We start from the raw sequence: 20310 nt of genomic DNA on the forward strand, positions 1-20310 counted from the left end.
CTGACCAGCCCTGTCTTTAGGATCTCTTTTCCCCACCTGTCAACTTTTCAATCAGGTCCTTGATGAATTATTTCTCCTATTCCTTTCAACTTTGCAGTGACTAGCCTTATGAACATGGGAGCACAAGAAATAGGAGCAAAAGTAGATCATGTGGCCCATTGAGCCATTCAGTACGACCATGGTGGATCTTGGGGTTCAACTCCATTTTCCCACCCGCTCTCCATTTCCCTTAATTCTCTGTGAGACCAGAAGTCTGCCTATCCAAGCCTTAAACCTTTCAGAGTGACACAGTGGTTAGCAGTCCTGCCACACGGCGCCAGAGATTCGGGTTCAATTCTGATCTTGGATGACTGTCTCTGTGAAGTTCTCCCTGTGTTTGTGTGGGCTTCCTCTGGGTGCTCTGATTTCCTCCCACAGTCCAAAGATGTGTGGGTTAGGTTGACTGACTATGCTAAATTGCCCCTTAGTGTTCCAAAATGCGTAGGTTAATGGGATTAGTGGAATAAGTATATGTGATTACGATGATAGGGCCTGCGTGGGATGGTCTGTTGGACAGTCAGTGCAGTGAATGGCCTCCTTCTGCACTGTAATCTATGTTCTAATGATGGAACATCTACAACCTCCTGAGGTAGAGAATTCTAAAGATTCACAACCCTTTGAAATAATTTCTCATCTCAATACTAAATTCTGAGAATATAAACCCTTTCATCATATGACAAACCTCCAATCTATTAAACTGTACCCACCTCCCCAATGCGAATATACCCTTTCTTAAACGTGGAGACCAAAACTGGACACAGTATTCCAGACGTAGTCTCAACAAAATCCTGAACAACTGTAGCAAACCTTCTTTATTCTTGTACTCTAATCCCCTTGCAATAAAGGCCAACATACCATTTGCCCTCCTTATTGCTTGCTGCACCCACATGCTAACTTTCTGTGTTCCTTGTACAAGTACACCCAAGACTCTGAACATCAGCACTTACAAGTTTCTCATCTTTTAAAACATATTCTACTTTTCTGTTCTTATGACCAAAGTGAACAACTCTGCACTTCCCAACATGGTACTCCTTCAACTGATTTGACCTTGGTCCTTCATGTATGTTGCTGCACTAAATGTGAATCATTCCATAAATGAGCCCAATAGGAAATTTAGCATATACAAATGTATTTCTGTTTTTGCTGAGAACTGTCCACTATTTTAATGTTATAAAAGAGCTCACTTGCTTCAGTTAGACAGTTGATAGATAACAAGCCAAAGACTGATGTAACCCTCTAAGAATAAAAGACTACTTTATTTAGATCGGCATTTGTTTAATGTTGGGTGGTTTTGGCGATCTCAGGTAATTTGGAGTAGCAACAAGGAGACTGCCTGTTTTTCTTTTAGACAGTGGGGGAGAAAGGTGAAGTAGGAAGGGTCACTGTGGGCTGACTCCATGTTCCTAGGCAATGGTTTATAGGGTGCTGAGGATAGAGCCCTGCAAATAATTGGATTTGCTGCCATGCATAAATATTGTGGATTCTTTTTTCAGATTGGAACACAGTGAGCAGGAATGGGAATCAAAATTCAAGTCTGAAGAAGAGGTTCACAAGCAAATGATGAAAAAGGTTGAGGATGAAAACCGACAACTGTTCTCAAAATCGGAAGAATTCCAGAAGCTTCTTAAGGATTCTCAGAATGAGCTACTGAAGCTAACAGAAGAAGCTCAGAGCCTGAGAGAGCAGATCACTGATTTGGACAGTTCCCTTGAGAAGCTTGAGAAAGCCAAAAGTGACCTGGAGGCAACCCTGAAACAACGAGAGGCAGAGGCGCAAAATTACCTACTGACCTGTGAGCAGCTCCATTCTGACCTCCAGAGCTCCAAATTGTTAACGGAGAAGCTGCACAAAGAGACTGCAGAAAAGGAGGAGAAGATAGTCTCACTCTTGGCAGCTAAGGAGGAGGCTGTTGCCAATGCCATTGGGGAAGCCCAGCAACAGCATGCCAAAGAAATCGAGCATTGGGAAAGCCGAGTTCAAAAGGTGGAAGAAGAGAAATCAGAGGGGGAGCAAGCAATCAGAAAGCTGCGGAAAGAAACTGAGGATCTGGATGAAAAACTGAAGAAAACTGAAGAGGAATTAAAGCAGCAGAAGATAAAGCTGGAGTCTTTTACAAAGTCCATGGCCTCCCTCCAGAATGACCGGGAGAGAGTGCTGAGTGATTACAAACAACTTGAGCAAAAACACCTCGAAGCAATTGTAGAAAAAGATCAACTGATTCAGGAGGCTGCCTCTGAGAACAACAAACTCAAGAATGAACTGAGGAGCCAGCAAGGGCAGAAGGATGATTTGAACTCTGAAAATGCGAAACTCAACGCACAGCTCATACAATACAGGGAAGATCTCAACCAGGTGATCTCAATGAAGGATTCTCAGTACAAGCAGTTCCTAAACACTCAACTTGAGAGAATTAAAGAGTTGGAGAATGAGAAAACAGCCATTGAGAAATTGTTAAAAGGAGTAGAGAATGGTTCAGAGGAGCTCAGTCAGGAGAACAAAACCCTAAAAGAAGAGAAGCAGAATCAGAAGGAACAGTTGCAGATGGCAGAGAAAGCCGTGGCGGAGCTGAAGGAAGAGGTGGCAAGGTTAACAATTGGTGGGCCGGTTCAGGAGCTTCAGCAGCAGTTAGATGAGAAGACGGGAGAGGTGGAAAAGCTGGTCGCCAGTCTCGCCTCCACGCAGGAAAAAGTGGCTGAGCTGGAGCTGAAAGTGGTCATGGTCAAGGAGGAAGCTGGGCAGCGGCTCCATGACACGGAAGTCAGGTATGAAAAGGAGCTCGAAAGCCTGCAGCATAATGCTGGCATCATGAGAAATGAAACAGAAACAGCAGAGGAGAGAGTGGCCGAACTGGCAAGGGATCTCATGGAGACCGAGCAGAGATTACGGGAATCAATTGAAGAGGCTGAACAATTCAAAGCACAGAATCTGTCTTTTGGGAAAGCTATGAGTTCCTTACAAGTTAACCGAGACCATCTCCTGGCACAGCTTGAGGAATTACAGCAGAAATACACATCTGAGCTAGAGATGGAGAAGAACAGGAATGCAGGTTTGCACCAAGAGCTAACCCATTCTGAAACTAATTGCCACAATCTGGCAGAGGAGAAGGAGCGGCTGTCCTCCGAGTTGGCAGCAATGAAAAGCAGCACCATCGAAGACAAGCTGCAGGCTCGTGTTGATGAACTCAGCAAGCAGCTGTCTTCCAAACAGCAGGATGTGCAGGATTTAACCTTGGAACTAGAAGTCTCAGCCAGTCAACTCAAAGCATTCTCCAAGACTGTGACAACACTGCAAGATGAAAGGGACAGACTGATGGGTGAAGTAGCCAAAAGCAAAAAGGTTCATGAAGTTAAGCAGGGCTCTGCGCCGACCTCTTCAAAATCAAGCGAAGTGCAGAGTCTGCGAAATGCTCTGTCTTCATTGCAGAATGACCGGGATAGACTGGTAACTATGCTTTCTCTCTAAGCTTTATAGTAAGACTTCCCTCTTGGCTTGAAAATATTTATTTTGTAGATTCCTTCTTTTCACCGTGTCCCTCAATCACCTCTCATGCAATATCTGTTCCTTGTAGCGTGAGTGGCATGATTTCAGTCAACACATCACTGTGCACACTGACTTCCATTGGCTCCAAGTCCAATAAAGGCTTGATTTTAAAGTTCTCACCCTTGTGGTCAAATCCCACTATGGCATCATCACTCCCTCTCACGTGTAATGAAATGTTTTGAGGCACATTAGAGAGACATTATCGAAACAACATTTGACACTGAGCGACATGACAAATTGGGATGGATGATCAAAAGCTTGGTCAAAGAATGGCATTAAAGGAGGGGCTTAAAGGAGGACAGTAGGATTGAGAGGTTTAGGGAGGGAGTTCCAGGATTTAAGGCCCAAGACCCAACTCTCAATGGTGGAATGATTAAAATCAGGATGTGCAAAAGGCCAGAAGCGGAGGGGTAAGGCTAAAGGAAGTTGTGGAGATGGAGAGGAAGAATCTAAGAAAATACATTAGCTACTTTTCATGTTAAAAATTGTGAAGGTATTTGTAATAATTTGTTAATTTAAATGATTTTTTTATTAATAGTCAGGATGTAGATGCTGCTGGCAGGGCTGGTCATTTATTGCCCTGTGACGGTGATGGTGGGCCGCCTCCTTCAACAAATGCTTTGTTTTGCTGATTAAATGTGAACTCACAAATATTATTCTATGGCACAAAGAATCATTGAATTGTTACAGCATCAAAGGAGACTATTCAGCCCATTATCCAAATGAGCAATTGACTAACTGCCACGTATCCATAACTCTGCACAATTTTCCTTTTCGGATAATAATTCAATTCCCTCTTCAGTTCCTTGATTGAATCTGCCTCTAGCGCTTACCCAGGCAGTGCATTCCAGATCCTAACCACTCGCTGCGTGAAAAGTTTTCCTCATGGTGCAAACACTCTGGATTACCCAGCACATAGCTCTCTCTGTCTTTTTCTATCTATTCAGATTCAAACAAAGAAATAAAAACTGAAAATCTGGAATTGCTGCTATGTAAAGCCAAAAGTGGAAGGAGTAGGAGAGAAATCAGGTGGTTCACAAGATCATTGCTAGGTGACACTAGGCTTGTGTTCTATAAGGCTAGATTGTTGAAGGTATTGCCATGCTCCCACTGCACTGTACAGTATGAGGGGTTCTGCAGTATGACCCCTGACCCTTCCATCCAGTACCTTGAAGGGGAGGCAATGGTCTTGTGGTATTATCACCAAACTATTAATCCAGAAACTCAGCTAATCTTCTGAGGACCCAGGTTCAAATTCCACCACAGCAGATAGTAGAATTTTAATTCATTAAAAAACTATCTGGAATTAAGAATCTGCTGATGATCACGGAACCATTGTTGATTGTTATAAAAACCTATCTGGTTCACTAATGTCCTTTAGGAAAGGAAATCTGCCATCCTGACCTGGTCTGGCCTACACATAACTCCAGAGCCACAGCAATGTGTTTGACTCTCAACTACCCTCAGGCAACTAGGGATGGGCAACAATGCTAGCCAGCCATGAATGAATAAAAAACACCCACTGTTATGCTGTGGGGATTTATACTTTGATCCCTGAACCCTTGAAATCCCCATCCCAGCACTGTGCTGGGGTCCTGCACTTTGTCCCTGTTTGTTTCATCAATCTTGTGTGCTGGAGGCCTGCATGATGTCTCCCAGTACACTGTACTGTGCTGCTGCCACCTGCCCCCCGCCTCCCCCCCAACCCCTTCAACACCCAGCCCACTATATTGTGCTGGAGTCCTGTCCTGCATCCTTTTATCCTTTGTCTGTCTCTCCACTTGTCCCAATGTTTGAGGAGTTGATGGCTAGGAACCATGAGCAGGAAGAGGTCCCAAGGGCTGAAGAGCAGGAAGGGTGGACGACGGTTAGGAGGAGAAAGAGGAAGAAGAAGAGTAGTCAGGGTTCCCCGGCCTCCCCAGAGGCCCCCCAAGGTTCGTCGACAGGGGCAGAGAAAGGTAGGCAGGAAGGGGAGACTGACTTAGAGGGACAGAAGGGGGCTGGCAAGGTGATAGTGGTAGGGGATGGGAGGGTCCGAGGTATTGATAGGAGGTTCTGTGGACAGAGGCGTGACTCCAGGATGGTGGTCTGCCTCCCTGGAGCAGGAGTAAAGGATGTAACGGAAAGGGTAGAGGGAATTCTGAAAGGGGAGGGCACCCAGGCAGAGGTCATAGTACACGTAGGGGAGGGGGACATAGGAAGGAGGAGTAGGGTAGAGGCCCATAGGCAATTTAGGGAGTTGGGGTCCAAACTAAAGAGCAGGACCTCCAGGGTGGCACTCTCTGGATTGCTGCCCAGTACTAGCAGGGCAAAGAATGACGAGATCATGCAGTTGAATGCATGGTTGAGGGATTGGTGTAGGGTAGAGGGCTTTACTTTTGTGGATCACTGGGAGGTGTTTAGGAGAGAAGGGCAACTGTACAGGAGGGATGGGGAGAATTTGAACGGGAGGGGAACTAGTGTCTTAGCGGGGAGGTTAGCTGGGGTGTTCAGGAAGGGTTTAAACTAATAGGGAGGAGGGGTGGGGAGGTGGCTGGGAGAGAGTCGGGTGAAAGGAAAATTATCAGGGAGAAGGAGGTTCCAAGGGACACTCGTGGGTTGAACTGTGTCTGTTTCAATGCTAGGAGTGTGGCAGGGAAAACGGATGAGCTTAGGGCCTTGATGTTTGTGAAGCAGTTAGATGTGGTGGCTGTAACGGAGACGTGGTTACGGGAAGGGCAGGACTGGCAGCTGAATGTTCCTGGGTACAAGTGTTTTAGGTGTGACAGAGGAGGGTTGAAGAGAGGTGGAGGGGTGGCACTGTTAGTAAAGGAAAACATCACAGTAGTGCAGAGGGAGGACGATATGGAAGAGACAGGGATTGAGCCGCTGTGGGTGGAGTTGAGGAATAAAAAGGGAGAGATCACATTGCTAGGGGTGTACTATAGGCCACCCAACAGCCCGAGGTCGGTGGAGGAAGGCATTTGCAGGGGCATTTTGGACAGGTGCAGGAAGAATAGAGTGGTTGTAGTGGGTGACTTTAATCTTCCAGGAGTGAATTGGAGGGGGCCTAGAGCTGGGGGTACGGAGGGAGAGGAGTTTGTGAGATGTGTTTTGGAAGGGTCGCTGGAGCAGTATGTAACTAGCCCGACTAGGGGAGGGGCTATACTTGATTTAGTGTTGGGTGATGAGCCGGGGCAGGTGGTTGAGGTAGAGGTAGGCGAACATGTGGCTAACAGTGACCACAAGTCCGTCTACTTTAGGTTAAAAATGGAAAGGGACGAGTGCCGGCCGAACGGGAGTGTGCTGAACTGGGGAAAGGCGAGCTATAGCAGGATTAGGAGGGAGCTGCAGGACACTGGGAGGGACTGTTAGCTGGTAAGTCCACGGTTGGCAAGTGGGAAGCTTTTAAGGGCAAAATGAAATGGTTGCAGGGGAGGTATGTTCCGGTTAAGCGGAAGGATGGGAAAGGTAGGATTAGAGAGCCGTGGATTACAGGGGGTATTGAAGACTTGGTCAGGAAGAAGAGGGAGGCGTATGTTAGGTCGAAACGACTGGGTACAGAGAGTGCGCTGGAGGAATATAGAGAGAGTAGGAGGGAGCTAAAAAGGGGAATTAGAAGGGCAAAGAGAGGGCATGAAATGGCTTTGGCTGGTAGGATTAAGGAAAATCCAAAGGCATTTTATTCCTATATTAGAGGCAAGAGAGTAGTTAGAGGGAAAATTGGTCCTCTTAGGGACAAGAGTGGAGAGTTATGTATTGAGTCGGAGGGAATGGGGGAGCTCCTGAATGAATACTTTGCGTCGGTATTCACGAAGGAGAGGGGTTCGGAATCGTGCGGTCTCTTGGAGGGAGCGGAGGATCAGTTGCAGGAGATATCTATTACGAGGGAGGAAGTGCTAGGGCTTTTAGGTAGCGTAAGGATGGATAAAGCTCCGGGGCCTGATGGTATTTATCCCAGGCTGCTTAGGGAGGTGAAAGATGAAATTGCTGGGCCTCTGGCGCAAATCTTTGTCTCTTCTTTGGACACAGGTGAGGTCCCAGAGGACTGGAGGCTAGCAAATGTGGTACCGCTGTTCAAAAAAGGTAGTAGGGATAACCCTGGAAATTATGGACCGGTGAGTTTGACATCGGTGGTAGGGAAATTAATGGAAAAAGTACTTAGGGGTAGGATGTATGAGCATTTGGAGCGTTGCGATCTGATTAGGGATACGCAACATGGCTTTGTTAGAGGGAGGTCTTGCCTTACGAATCTGGTGGAATTCTTTGAGGAGGAGACAAAAACGGTTGACGATGGGAGAGCTGTTGATGTCATCTATATGGATTTCAGTAAGGCGTTTGACAAAGTCCCTCATGGTAGGCTGGTAGAAAAGGTTAAGGCGCATGGGATACGAGGCCAGGTAGCTAGGTGGATTGAGAACTGGCTGGGTAATAGGAGACAGAGGGTAGTTGTGGAGGGGACCTTGTCGGGCTGGAGGCCAGTGACCAGTGGTGTGCCGCAGGGCTCGGTTCTGGGACCTCTCCTCTTTGTAGTATACATAAATGACTTGGAAGAGAGTGTAGGTGGTGTGATCAGCAAGTTTGCTGATGACACCAAGATGGCAGGGTTGGCGGGTACTGAACTGGATTGTCAGGTGATACAACAGGATATAGATAGGTTGGTGCATTGGGCAGATAGGTGGCAGATGGAATTTAATCCTGACAAATGCGAGGTGATGCATTTTGGAAGGAATAATGCAGAGAGGAGCTATGTGATAAAAGATAGACAGATTAGGAGTATAGACATACAGAGGGACCTGGGAGTGTAGGTTCACAAATCCATGAAGGTTGCGTCACAAGTGGAGAAGGTTGTTAGGAAGGCGTATGGAATGTTAGCCTTTATAGGAAGGGGTATAGAGTATAAAAGCTGCCGTCTAATGCTTCAGTTGTACAGAACGTTGGTTAGACCGCATTTGGAGTACTGCGTCCAGTTCTGGTCACCTTACTACCGGAAGGACGTGGAGTCTCTGGAAAGGGTGCAGAGGAGGTTTACCAGGATGTTGCCTGGCATGGAGGGGCTGGGTTACGAGGAAAGGTTAGAGAAACTGGGACTTTTCTCCTTGGAAAGACGGAGATTGAGGGGGGACATGATAGAGATATATAAGATACTGAAGGGAATAGATAGCGTTAATAGTGAGAGACTGCTCCCTAGACTGGGCACAAACACGAGAGGTCATGATTTAAGGGTGAGGGGGGAGAGGTATAATTTGGAAGTGAGAGGAAGGTTCTTTACGCAGAGAGTTGTGGGGGTGTGGAACGCGCTACCGAGTAGGGTGGTGGAGGCAGGAACGTTGGACTCGTTTAAGGTTCAGTTAGATAGACACATGAGTGAAACGAGAATGGAGGGTTATAGTAGGGGCTATTAAATAAGGTTAGAACCTCGGGAGACACCGGAAAGGCAGGCTTGTAAGATTAACGTTTTTGTCTTTTTATTCCGCAGGTGGAGGTCCACCTCGTTGTCAAACGAGGGGCATGCACACGGTGGGTTGTGCGTGGGCTGCTCTTGGAGGTTCCGGGAGTGGCCTAGTACTTCGTGTTGGTGTGTGTGCTTGATCGTGGACCGGTAGACGGGCACCGCAACAGCTCGGTGACTAGCACTGCTAGCTGTGCAGATACATGGATTTGGGCCTGTGTCTGTGGGAGTTTGCGCATTCTCCCTGTGGTTGCGTGGGTTTCCTCCCACACCCCAAAGATGTGCTCTTAGGCTGATTGGTTTTACCAAATTGACACTATTCTCCCCTGAATCTGGCTAAGTTAGGGGTTCCATTCGTAGACATGCAGGGTAGAATAGGTGTAGGGTGATGCGGCGGCATGGGCTCGTTGGGCCGAAGGGCCTGTTTCCCGTGCTGGGTTGTTCTTTGTTCTCTTTGTCAATGTGTTGTATTCAGCACTCTGCTCCCTCTTTCCCGGTGTGTTTGTGTTGGTCAGCGCTCTGCTCCCTCTTTCGCAGTATATCTCTGCAGTTATATTTTCCCACTTGTGTTTGCAGCTGGAGGAGATGAGGAGCCTACAGCAGCAGCAGCTGCAGACTGGGGAGGAGGCAGCTGAACTGTCGCAGCTCCGGGCACAGCTTGAAGGCCAGAGCCACCAGATCACCAATTACCAAGAGACCCAGGAGCGGCTGAAGAAGGAGCACGAAGCAGGCCAGGAGGAGTTGCAACGGCTGAGGTTGATACTTGATCGTTGATTTTCCTTCCGTTTGTGTTATCGGCTTGTCCTCACCTTAGTCAGGCTTAGTTGTTGCTGAACTCAGTCTAATCACTGCTGGCTCAAGATGAGAGCTGTGAGCGGCCAAACATCTCCCACATGGCTGTTATACAGCAGAACGAATTTTCATTTGTATGAGTCTGAAAACTTCTTTGCATAACTCACACAATGGATTACTTTGAAATGCAGTAATTTGTTACATAGGCAAAGCCAGCAATGGGGTGGAGGGAACAATCTTGACCAGTTTCTGACAGCGCTTGGAAGACGAACAATGTGAATCAGGAAATCAGTGCCAACAGCTCCCTCCCTAGGAAATATACAGAAATGCACTCTGTAACTTCTTTGTGTGTGTGTGTGTGTGGGACTCTGTTGCCGTTGTGTTTGTGTGTGTGTGTGTGTGAGAGAGACTCTGTTGTCGCGTGTGTGTGACTCTGTTGCCCTGTGTGTGTGTGTGTGTGTGTGTGTGTGTGTGACTCTGTTGCCCTGTGTGTGTGACTCTGTTGCCCTGTGTGTGTGTGTGACTCTGTTGCCCTGTGTGTATGTGTGTGACTCTGTTGCCCTGTGTGTGTGTGTGTGTGTGTGACTCTGTTGCCCTGTGTGTGTGTGACTCTGTTGCCCTGTGTGTGTGTGACTCTGTTGCCCTGTGTGTGTGTGTGACTCTGTTGCCCTGTGTGTGTGTGTGTGTGTGTGTGTGACTCTGTTGCCCTGTGTGTGTGTGACTCTGTTGCCCTGTGTGTGTGTGACTCTGTTGCCCTGTGTGTGTGTGTGACTCTGTTGCCCTGTGTGTGTGTGTGTGTGTGTGTGACTCTGTTGCCCTGTGTGTGTGTGACTCTGTTGCCCTGTGTGTGTGTGACTCTGTTGCCCTGTGTGTGTGTGTGACTCTGTTGCCCTGTGTGTGTGTGTGACTCTGTTGCCGTGTGTGTGTGTGTGTGTGTGTGTGTGTGTGTGTGTGACTCTGTTGCCCTGTGTGTGTGTGTGTGTGTGTGTGACTCTGTTGCCCTGTGTGTGTGTGTGTGTGTGACTCTGTTGCCCTGTGTGTGTGTGTGACTCTGTTGCCCTGTGTGTGTGTGTGTGTGTGACTCTGTTGCCCTGTGTGTGTGTGTGACTCTGTTGCCGTGCGTGTGTGTGTGTGTGTGTGTGTGTGTGTGTGTGACTCTGTTGCCCTGTGTGTGTGTGTGTGTGTGTGACTCTGTTGCCCTGTGTGTGTGTGTGTGACTCTGTTGCCCTGTGTGAGTGTGTGTGACTCTGTTGCCCTGTGTGTGTGTGTGTGTGTGTGTGTGTGACTCTGTTGCCCTGTGTGTGTGTGTGTGTGTGTGACTCTGTTGCCCTGTGTGTGTGTGTGTGACTCTGTTGCCCTGTGTGTGTGTGTGTGTGTGTGTGTGACTCTGTTGCCCTGTGTGTGTGTGTGTGACTCTGTTGCCCTGTGTGTGTGTGTGTGACTCTGTTGCCCTGTGTGTGTGTGTGACTCTGTTGCCCTGTGTGTGTGTGTGTGTGACTCTGTTGCCCTGTGTGAGTGTGTGTGACTCTGTTGCCCTGTGTGTGTGTGTGTGTGTGTGTGTGTGTGTGTGACTCTGTTGCCCTGTGTGAGTGTGTGTGACTCTGTTGCCCTGTGTGTGTGTGTGACTCTGTTGCCCTGTGTGTGTGTGTGACTCTGTTGCCCTGTGTGTGTGTGTGTGTGACTCTGTTGCCCTGTGTATGTGTGTGTGACTCTGTTGCCCTGTGTGTGTGTGTGTGTGTGTGTGTGTGTGTGACTCTGTTGCCCTGTGTGTGTGACTCTGTTGCCCTGTGTGTGTGTGTGTGACTCTGTTGCCCTGTGTGTGTGTGTGATTCTGTTGCCCTGTGTGTGTGTGTGACTCTGTTGCCCTGTGTGTGTGTGTGTGACTCTGTTGCCCTGTGTGTGTGTGTGATTCTGTTGCCCTGTGTGTGTGTGTGACTCTGTTGCCCTGTGTGTGTGTGTGACTCTGTTGCCCTGTGTGTGTGTGTGATTCTGTTGCCCTGTGTGTGTGTGTGACTCTGTTGCCCTGTGTGTGTGTGTGTGACTCTGTTGCCCTGTGTGTGTGTGTGACTCTGTTGCCCTGTGTGTGTGTGTGACTCTGTTGCCCTGTGTGTGTGTGTGTGTGTGACTCTGTTGCCCTGTGTGTGTGTGTGTGACTCTGTTGCCCTGTGTGTGTGTGTGTGTGTGACTCTGTTGCCCTGTGTGTGTGTGTGTGACTCTGTTGCCCTGTGTGTGTGTGTGTGACTCTGTTGCCCTGTGTGTGTGTGTGACTCTGTTGCCCTGTGTGTGTGTGTGACTCTGTTGCCCTGTGTGTGTGTGTGACTCTGTTGCCCTGTGTGTGTGTGACTCTGTTGCCCTGTGTGTGTGTGTGTGTGTGTGATTCTGTTGCCCTGTGTGTGTGTGACTCTGTTGCCCTGTGTGTGTGTGTGTGTGTGTGATTCTGTTGCCCTGTGTGTGTGTGACTCTGTTGCCCTGTGTGTGTGTGTGTGACTCTGTTGCCCTGTGTGTGTGTGTGTGACTCTGTTGCCCTGTGTGTGTGTGTGTGACTCTGTTGCCCTGTGTGTGTGTGACTCTGTTGCCCTGTGTGTGTGTGTGTGACTCTGTTGCCCTGTGTGTGTGTGACTCTGTTGCCCTGTGTGTGTGTGTGTGTGTGTGATTCTGTTGCCCTGTGTGTGTGTGTGTGACTCTGTTGCCCTGTGTGTGTGTGTGTGACTCTGTTGCCCTGTGTGTGTGTGACTCTGTTGCCCTGTGTGTGTGTGTGTGACTCTGTTGCCCTGTGTGTGTGTGTGTGTGTGTGTGACTCTGTTGCCCTGTGTGTGTGTGTGTGTGACTCTGTTGCCCTGTGTGTGTGTGTGTGTGACTCTGTTGCCCTGTGTGTGTGTGACTCTGTTGCCCTGTGTGTGTGTGTGTGACTCTGTTGCCCTGTGTGTGTGTGTGTGTGTGTGTGTGTGTGTGACTCTGTTGCCCTGTGTGTGTGTGTGTGACTCTGTTGCCCTGTGTGTGTGTGTGAGACTCTGTTGCCCTGTGTGTGTGAGACTCTGTTGCCCTGTGTGTGTGAGACTCTGTTGCCCTGTGTGTGTGTGACTCTGTTGCCCTGTGTGTGTGTGTGACTCTGTTGCCCAGTGTGTGTGTGACTGTTGCCCAGTGTGTGTGTGACTCTGTTGCCCAGTGTGTGTGTGACTCTGTTGCCCTGTGTGTGACTCTGTTGCCCTGTGTGTGTGTGTGTGTGACTCTGTTGCCCTGTGTGTGTGTGTGTGTGTGTGTGTGACTCTGTTGCCCTGTGTGTGTGTGTGTGTGTGTGTGTGTGACTCTGTTGCCCTGTGTGTGTGTGACTCTGTTGCCCTGTGTGTGTGTGTGACTCTGTTGCCCAGTGTGTGTGTGACTGTTGCCCAGTGTGTGTGTGACTCTGTTGCCCAGTGTGTGTGTGACTCTGTTGCCCTGTGTGTGTGTGACTCTGTTGCCCTGTGTGTGTGTGTGTGTGTGTGATTCTGTTGCCCTGTGTGTGTGTGTGACTCTGTTGCCCTGTGTGTGTGTGTGACTCTGTTGCCCTGTGTGTGTGTGACTCTGTTGCCCTGTGTGTGTGTGTGTGTGTGTGATTCTGTTGCCCTGTGTGTGTGTGACTCTGTTGCCCTGTGTGTGTGTGTGTGTGTGTGATTCTGTTGCCCTGTGTGTGTGTGACTCTGTTGCCCTGTGTGTGTGTGTGTGACTCTGTTGCCCTGTGTGTGTGTGTGTGACTCTGTTGCCCTGTGTGTGTGTGACTCTGTTGCCCTGTGTGTGTGTGTGTGACTCTGTTGCCCTGTGTGTGTGTGACTCTGTTGCCCTGTGTGTGTGTGTGTGTGTGTGATTCTGTTGCCCTGTGTGTGTGTGTGTGACTCTGTTGCCCTGTGTGTGTGTGTGTGACTCTGTTGCCCTGTGTGTGTGTGACTCTGTTGCCCTGTGTGTGTGTGTGTGACTCTGTTGCCCTGTGTGTGTGTGTGTGTGTGTGTGTGACTCTGTTGCCCTGTGTGTGTGTGTGTGTGACTCTGTTGCCCTGTGTGTGTGTGTGTGTGACTCTGTTGCCCTGTGTGTGTGTGACTCTGTTGCCCTGTGTGTGTGTGTGTGACTCTGTTGCCCTGTGTGTGTGTGTGTGTGTGTGTGTGTGTGTGACTCTGTTGCCCTGTGTGTGTGTGTGTGACTCTGTTGCCCTGTGTGTGTGTGTGAGACTCTGTTGCCCTGTGTGTGTGAGACTCTGTTGCCCTGTGTGTGTGAGACTCTGTTGCCCTGTGTGTGTGTGTGACTCTGTTGCCCAGTGTGTGTGTGACTGTTGCCCAGTGTGTGTGTGACTCTGTTGCCCAGTGTGTGTGTGACTCTGTTGCCCAGTGTGTGTGTGACTCTGTTGCCCTGTGTGTGACTCTGTTGCCCTGTGTGTGTGTGTGTGTGACTCTGTTGCCCTGTGTGTGTGTGTGTGTGTGTGTGTGACTCTGTTGCCCTGTGTGTGTGTGTGTGTGTGTGTGTGTGACTCTGTTGCCCTGTGTGTGTGTGACTCTGTTGCCCTGTGTGTGTGTGACTCTGTTGCCCTGTGTGTGTGTGTGACTCTGTTGCCCAGTGTGTGTGTGACTGTTGCCCAGTGTGTGTGTGACTCTGTTGCCCAGTGTGTGTGTGACTCTGTTGCCCTGTGTGTGTGAGACTCTGTTGCCCTGTGTGTGTGAGACTCTGTTGCCCTGTGTGTGTGAGACTCTGTTGCCCTGTGTGTGTGTGTGTGTGTGTGTGTGTGACTCTGTTGCCCAGTGTGTGTGTGACTGTTGCCCAGTGTGTGTGTGACTCTGTTGCCCAGTGTGTGTGTGACTCTGTTGCCCTGTGTGTGACTCTGTTGCCCTGTGTGTGTGTGTGTGTGTGACTCTGTTGCCCTGTGTGTGTGTGACTCTGTTGCCCTGTGTGTGTGTGTGACTCTGTTGCCCTGTGTGTGTGTGTGTGACTCTGTTGCCCTGTGTGTGTGTGTGACTCTGTTGCCCTGTGTGTGTGTGTGACTCTGTTGCCCTGTGTGTGTGTGTGTGACTCTGTTGCCCTGTGAGTGTGTGTGACTCTGTTGCCCTGTGTGTGTGTGTGTGTGTGTGTGTGACTCTGTCACCCTGTGTGTGTGTGTGTGTGTGTGACTCTGTCGCCGTGTGTGTGTGTGTGTGTGTGACTCTGTCGCCCTGTGTGTGTGTGTGTGTGTGTGACTCTGTCGCCCTGTGTGTGTGTGTGTGTGTGACTCTGTCGCCCTGTGTGTGTGTGTGACTCTGTCGCCCTGTGTGTGTGTGTGTGTGTGTGACTCTGTCGCCCTGTGTGTGTGTGTGTGACTCTGTCACCCTGTGTGTGTGTGTGTGTGTGTGTGTGTGTGTGACTCTGTCGCCCTGTGTGTGTGTGTGTGTGTGTGACTCTGTCGCCCTGTGTGTGTGTGTGTGTGTGTGACTCTGTCGCCCTGTGTGTGTGTGTGTGTGACTCTGTCGCCCTGTGTGTGTGTGTGTGTGTGTGACTCTGTCGCCCTGTGTGTGTGTGTGTGTGACTCTGTCGCCCTGTGTGTGTGTGTGTGTGTGACTCTGTCGCCCTGTGTGTGTGTGTGTGTGTGACTCTGTCGCCCTGTGTGTGTGTGACTCTGTCGCCCTGTGTGTGTGTGTGACTCTGTCGCCCTGTGTGTGTGTGTGTGACTCTGTCGCCCTGTGTGTGTGTGTGACTCTGTCGCCCTGTGTGTGTGTGTGTGTGTGTGTGTGTGTGTGTGAGACTCTGTTGCCCTGTGTGTGTGTGTGTGAGACTCTGTTGCCCTGTGTGTGTGTGTGTGTGTGAGACTCTGTTGCCCTGTGTGTGTGTGTGTGTGACTCTGTTGCCCTGTGTGTGTGTGACTCTGTTGCCCTGTGTGTGTGTGTGTGTGTGTGACTCTGTTGCCCTGTGTGTGTGTGTGTGTGTGTGACTCTGTTGCCCTGTGTGTGTGTGTGTGTGACTCTGTTGCCCTGTGTGTGTGTGTGTGACTCTGTTGCCCTGTGTGTGTGTGTGTGTGTGTGACTCTGTTGCCCTGTGTGTGTGTGTGTGTGTGTGTGACTCTGTTGCCCTGTGTGTGTGTGTGTGTGACTCTGTTGCCCTGTGTGTGTGTGTGTGACTCTGTTGCCCTGTGTGTTTGTGTGTGACTCTTGCCCTGTGTGTGTGTGTGTGTGTGTGTAAGAGAGAGAGAGACTCTGTTGCCCTGTGTGTGTGAGACTCTGTTGCTGTGTGTGTGTGTGTCATAGAGGCTTACAGCATGGACACAGGGCCCTCGGCCCAACTTATCCATGCCATCTTTTTTTTAAACCGCTAAGCTAATCCCAATTGCCTGCATTTGGCACATACCCCTCTAGACCCATCTTACCTATGTAACTATCTAAATGTTTTTTAAAAGACAACATTGTATCCTCCTCCACTACTACCTATGGTAGCTTATTCCAGACACACTCCACCCTCAGAATGGAAAAAATTGCTCCTCTGGATACTTTTGTATCTTTCCCCTCTCACCTTAAACTTATGCCCTCTAGTTTTAGACTCCCCTACCTTTGAGAAAAGATATTGACTAGCTGATCTGTACCTCTCATTATTTTATAGACTGCTATAAGGTCACCCCCTCAGCCTTCTATGCTCTAGAGGAAAAGGTCCCAGTCTATCCAGCCTCTCCTTATAACCCAAACCATTTAAGTTCTGGTAGCATCCTAGTAGATCTTTTCTGCACACTCTCTAGTTTAATAATATCCTTTCTATAATAGGGTGACCAGAATTGCACACAAGATTCCAAGTGTGGCCTTACCAATGTCTTGTACAACTTCAACATGACGTCCCAAATCTTGTATTCAATGTTCTGACCAGTGCTGAATACCTTCTTCACCACTAAGACCACCTAAGACTCCACTTCCTATGAGCTATGAACATGTACTCCTAGATCTCTTTGTTCCGTAATTCTCCCCAACACCCTACCATTAACTAATTCTTGCCCTGTTCAATCTACCAAAATGCATCACCTCGCATTTATCTAAATTAAACTCCATCTGCCATTTGTCAGCCCACTGGCCCAATTGATCAAGATCCCATTACAATCGAAGATAACTTCCTTCACTATCAACTACCCCATCAATCTTAGTGTCATCTGCAAACTTACTAACCATGCCTCTATTCTCATCCAAATCATTAATATAAATGACAAATAACAATGGACCCAGCGCTGATCCCTGAGGCCCACCACTGGTCACAGGCCTCCAGTTTGAAAAGCAACCATCTACAATCCCCCTCTGGCTTCTGTCAAGAAGCCAATTTTGTATCCATTTAGATATCTCACCCTGGATCCCGTGAGGTTTAATCTTATGCAACAACCTACCATGCGGTACCTTATCAAAGGCCTTGCTAAAGTCCATGTAGACAGCATCAACTGCACTGCCCTCATCTACCTTCTTGGTTACCCCTTCAAAAAACCCAATCAAATTTGTGACACATGATTTTCCACTCTCAAAGCCATGCTGACTGTCCCTAATCAGTCTGTGCTTCACTAAATGCCTCTCAAAATACCTTGCAACAACTTACCCACTACAGATGTGAGGCTCACTGGCCTGTAGTTCCTTGGCTTTTCCCTGCAGCCCTTTTTAAACAAACACACAACATTTGCCACTCTCCAATCTTCAGACACCTCACCCATGACTATTGATGATTCAAATATCTCGGCTAGGGGACCCACAATTTCCTCCCTAGCCTTCCACAATGTCCTGAGATACACTTCGTCAAGTCCCGGGGATTTATCTACCTTGATGCGCTTTAAGTGTGTGTGTGTGTGACTCCATTGCCATGTGTGACTGCATGCAACTCCACTGACCTGTCTCCTATGTGCATGCGCCACTCTGCAGTTCAGTCCACGCTCATATGTTTGTAATTCTGTTGCCGGCATGTGTTACTCTGTTGCTCTGTTTAATGTGTGTGTGTTACTCTGCCTTATGTTGTGTGTGTGCTACTCTGGTGCTCTGTGTTACAGGTCTGAGAAGTTGTCTTTTACCAAGCAATGTGAGAGGCTGAAAGAACAGTATCTGATTGCTGTGTCAGATAAGGACAAACAAATCCAGGAGCTCCAGCGCCTGTATCAGGAGCTAAGACTGAAAGTGACACAGCAGGTACTTGGTTTTTACACCTATACTCATAGTAGCTGCTGACATGAGATTCTGTATAGTGATAACTCAGGAATAATATCGATTTATTTTGCCTCCTTAATTAATACTCTCAGGATATGGAGAGCAAGTTGGTCCCAGCATCTTTACCTGGACTCTGATAGAGTTTTTGTGGTTTCCTTAGCCTATATGGGCTGGACTGGGCCAAAAGCATCCCAGATCCTACTCTAGATCATGCTGTAGTAACTCCTACTGTGCCTGTGTGCACGGGCATCAGGCAAGGCCTATCAGCTTTGATGTGCTCAAGTACAGCGTTGATATTCACTGTCTGGACTCACTGGGAACAATTGCTGAAAGTTAGCTGGTGGTACCCCAGCAAGGCATGGAGTCTTCAAGAGGGAGAGAAGACATGGGAGGGATACAGTGTCGGAATAAGTGCAAGATGGCACAGAGTTGCAGCTGCATCCTGTGCCCACTTGTGGATACAGGTGGCACAATGGTTAGCACTGCTGTATTACAACTGCCAGGGACCCGGGTTCAATTCCTGGCTTGGATCACTGTCTTGTAGAGTTTGTATGCTGTCCCCATGTCTGCATGGGTTTCCTCTGGGTGCTCTGGGTGGATTGGCCATGCTAAATTCTCCCTCAATGTACCTGAACAGGTGCTGGAGTGTGCCGACTGGGGGATTTTCACAGTAACGTCATTGCAGTGTTAATGTAAGTCTACTTGTGGCACTAGTAAGTAAACTGTAAACTTTATATGGTTTGTGCCAACAATTCTGGCATTGTGTGGGAGTTTCGAGAAAACAAACCGGGGGAAGACTGGACCCTCAGCTGATAGAGGCAGGAAAATAACTTATTAACCAAAAACATAATGAAGTTCTAGTGATGTTATATCTGTCAAACAGGCACCAGAAGAAGCAGCTAACCCTGGTGAGACTCTGAAAGGTGTACAGACTGAGAATAGCCAGCTGAAGATGCAACTCAACAACAGCCTGAAAGAACTCCATCAGAAGGAGCTGCACATCCAGAAACTCAATAGCAAGGTGTGTGTAGCAGACACATTTGTCTTTAACCTGGTTATTTGTCTACTCTATTTACTGTGGGAGTTCTCAGTGGAGTCTGCGATGAATGATGGATTATAATGTCAGAATTGCCACATTCACCTGCACTTAACTAAATCCTAAAGCTGTGGTCAGATTCAGAGCCATAATTATGTTGAATGCTGATAGTTCATCATCAAAAATTCCACATTCATATCTGGTTTCTGCGCCTGTTATAATACTAAAACATGTGACTTTGTGAACATGGTCAAGTATCCCTCCATGTCCTTCTCAACCTGTCTGCATCCTGTTCCAACATTTCTGCACTGACATCTAGCTGGGTGAGACAGCACTTACCCGGTGCATGGGTATTTTCTCTCCCCTGGGGATACTCTCTCTCTCTGTCTTGTTTCCATGACACATGTATCCTGTCTTTCCCATTCGCCCTCACTCTGTTTCACTTACAGATGTCGCTAGTGTTTGAGGAGAAGATTGCACTCTCTGCCCAACTGCGGGGAACTGGGCAGAACCTGCGCGACACACAACAGCGTTTGAACGAGTTACAGGCACGTCACCGAACCCTCGAACAACAGCTGCAGTCTTCTACAGATCTGCAGGATGAGAAGGAGAAGGTGGGTGAAAAATGGATAAGAAACTGGGGAGTTCACAGTTTAATCGGCAGGTCTGAGTGATGTTATTGATGGAACAGGGAGAAATTGAAGTCTGGGATTCACTCCTGTATCCATTATTCTCTATATCAACCCTGGAGATGCACTCTTCTCCGCATTATTCTTAATATGAGTTCTGGAATTTGGTCCCATTGTGTGGGTCTCTGAGTGCTGTTTGATTTGAGTGTTGTATGGTCTCTGTGGGTGCTGTTTTGACTCATCTCTCTAGTTTTTGACCTATAGATGGACCCCTTGGTTGATGCTGCCCCTGGTGGCCCACAGGGAAAGGATAGAAACACGGAACAGCACAAGGAAACGGAACTTAGACATTTGAAACAAAGGTAATGACCATAATGGAGCGTCTTGTTATTGGATTAATGCTGCATGAATGGCCTAAATCTGCTCCTATATTTTGTGGTTTAATTCAGGGCTTTGCTCTGATTGTTAAATGAAGAGGTTTGAATGGAGCTTCATAATGTGAAATGATTGGCTTGAATGGGCTATTTCTCTGTTATGTGTTATATGTAATTTATGGAATTAGTACCGCTGGTATCACAGACCAAAATGGGACATTTATTTGATACAAGACATTATCTAATGCAAGAACGGCTAGTCCATGTACCTATTACTCTGAGGGGAATCGTTCGAATCTCAACATCGATTTGAGGCTTGTTT

The 20310-nt window shown here is 48.3% G+C and overlaps 1 protein-coding gene across 2 annotated transcripts in view; it reads left to right on the forward strand.

Annotated features, from left to right (window-relative positions):
• The window catches only part of LOC145355441 (golgin subfamily B member 1-like), a 70540-nt gene that overhangs the window by 45047 nt on the left and 5183 nt on the right, over positions 1–20310 (forward strand). For both annotated transcript variants that reach the window (XM_080207552.1, XM_080207551.1), the window contains exons 15-20: positions 1533–3480; positions 9587–9765; positions 17796–17931; positions 18833–18970; positions 19435–19599; positions 19879–19976. In XM_080207552.1, the coding sequence (XP_080063678.1) occupies positions 1533–3480; positions 9587–9765; positions 17796–17931; positions 18833–18970; positions 19435–19599; positions 19879–19976 (2664 nt within the window). The remainder of the gene's footprint in view (positions 1–1532; positions 3481–9586; positions 9766–17795; positions 17932–18832; positions 18971–19434; positions 19600–19878; positions 19977–20310) is intronic.

The sequence above is a fragment of the Carcharhinus amblyrhynchos genome, chromosome 19 (genome assembly GCF_965287045.1).
Source record: "Carcharhinus amblyrhynchos chromosome 19, sCarAmb.v2.hapA, whole genome shotgun sequence".
NCBI classification, from domain to species: Eukaryota; Metazoa; Chordata; class Chondrichthyes; order Carcharhiniformes; family Carcharhinidae; genus Carcharhinus; species Carcharhinus amblyrhynchos.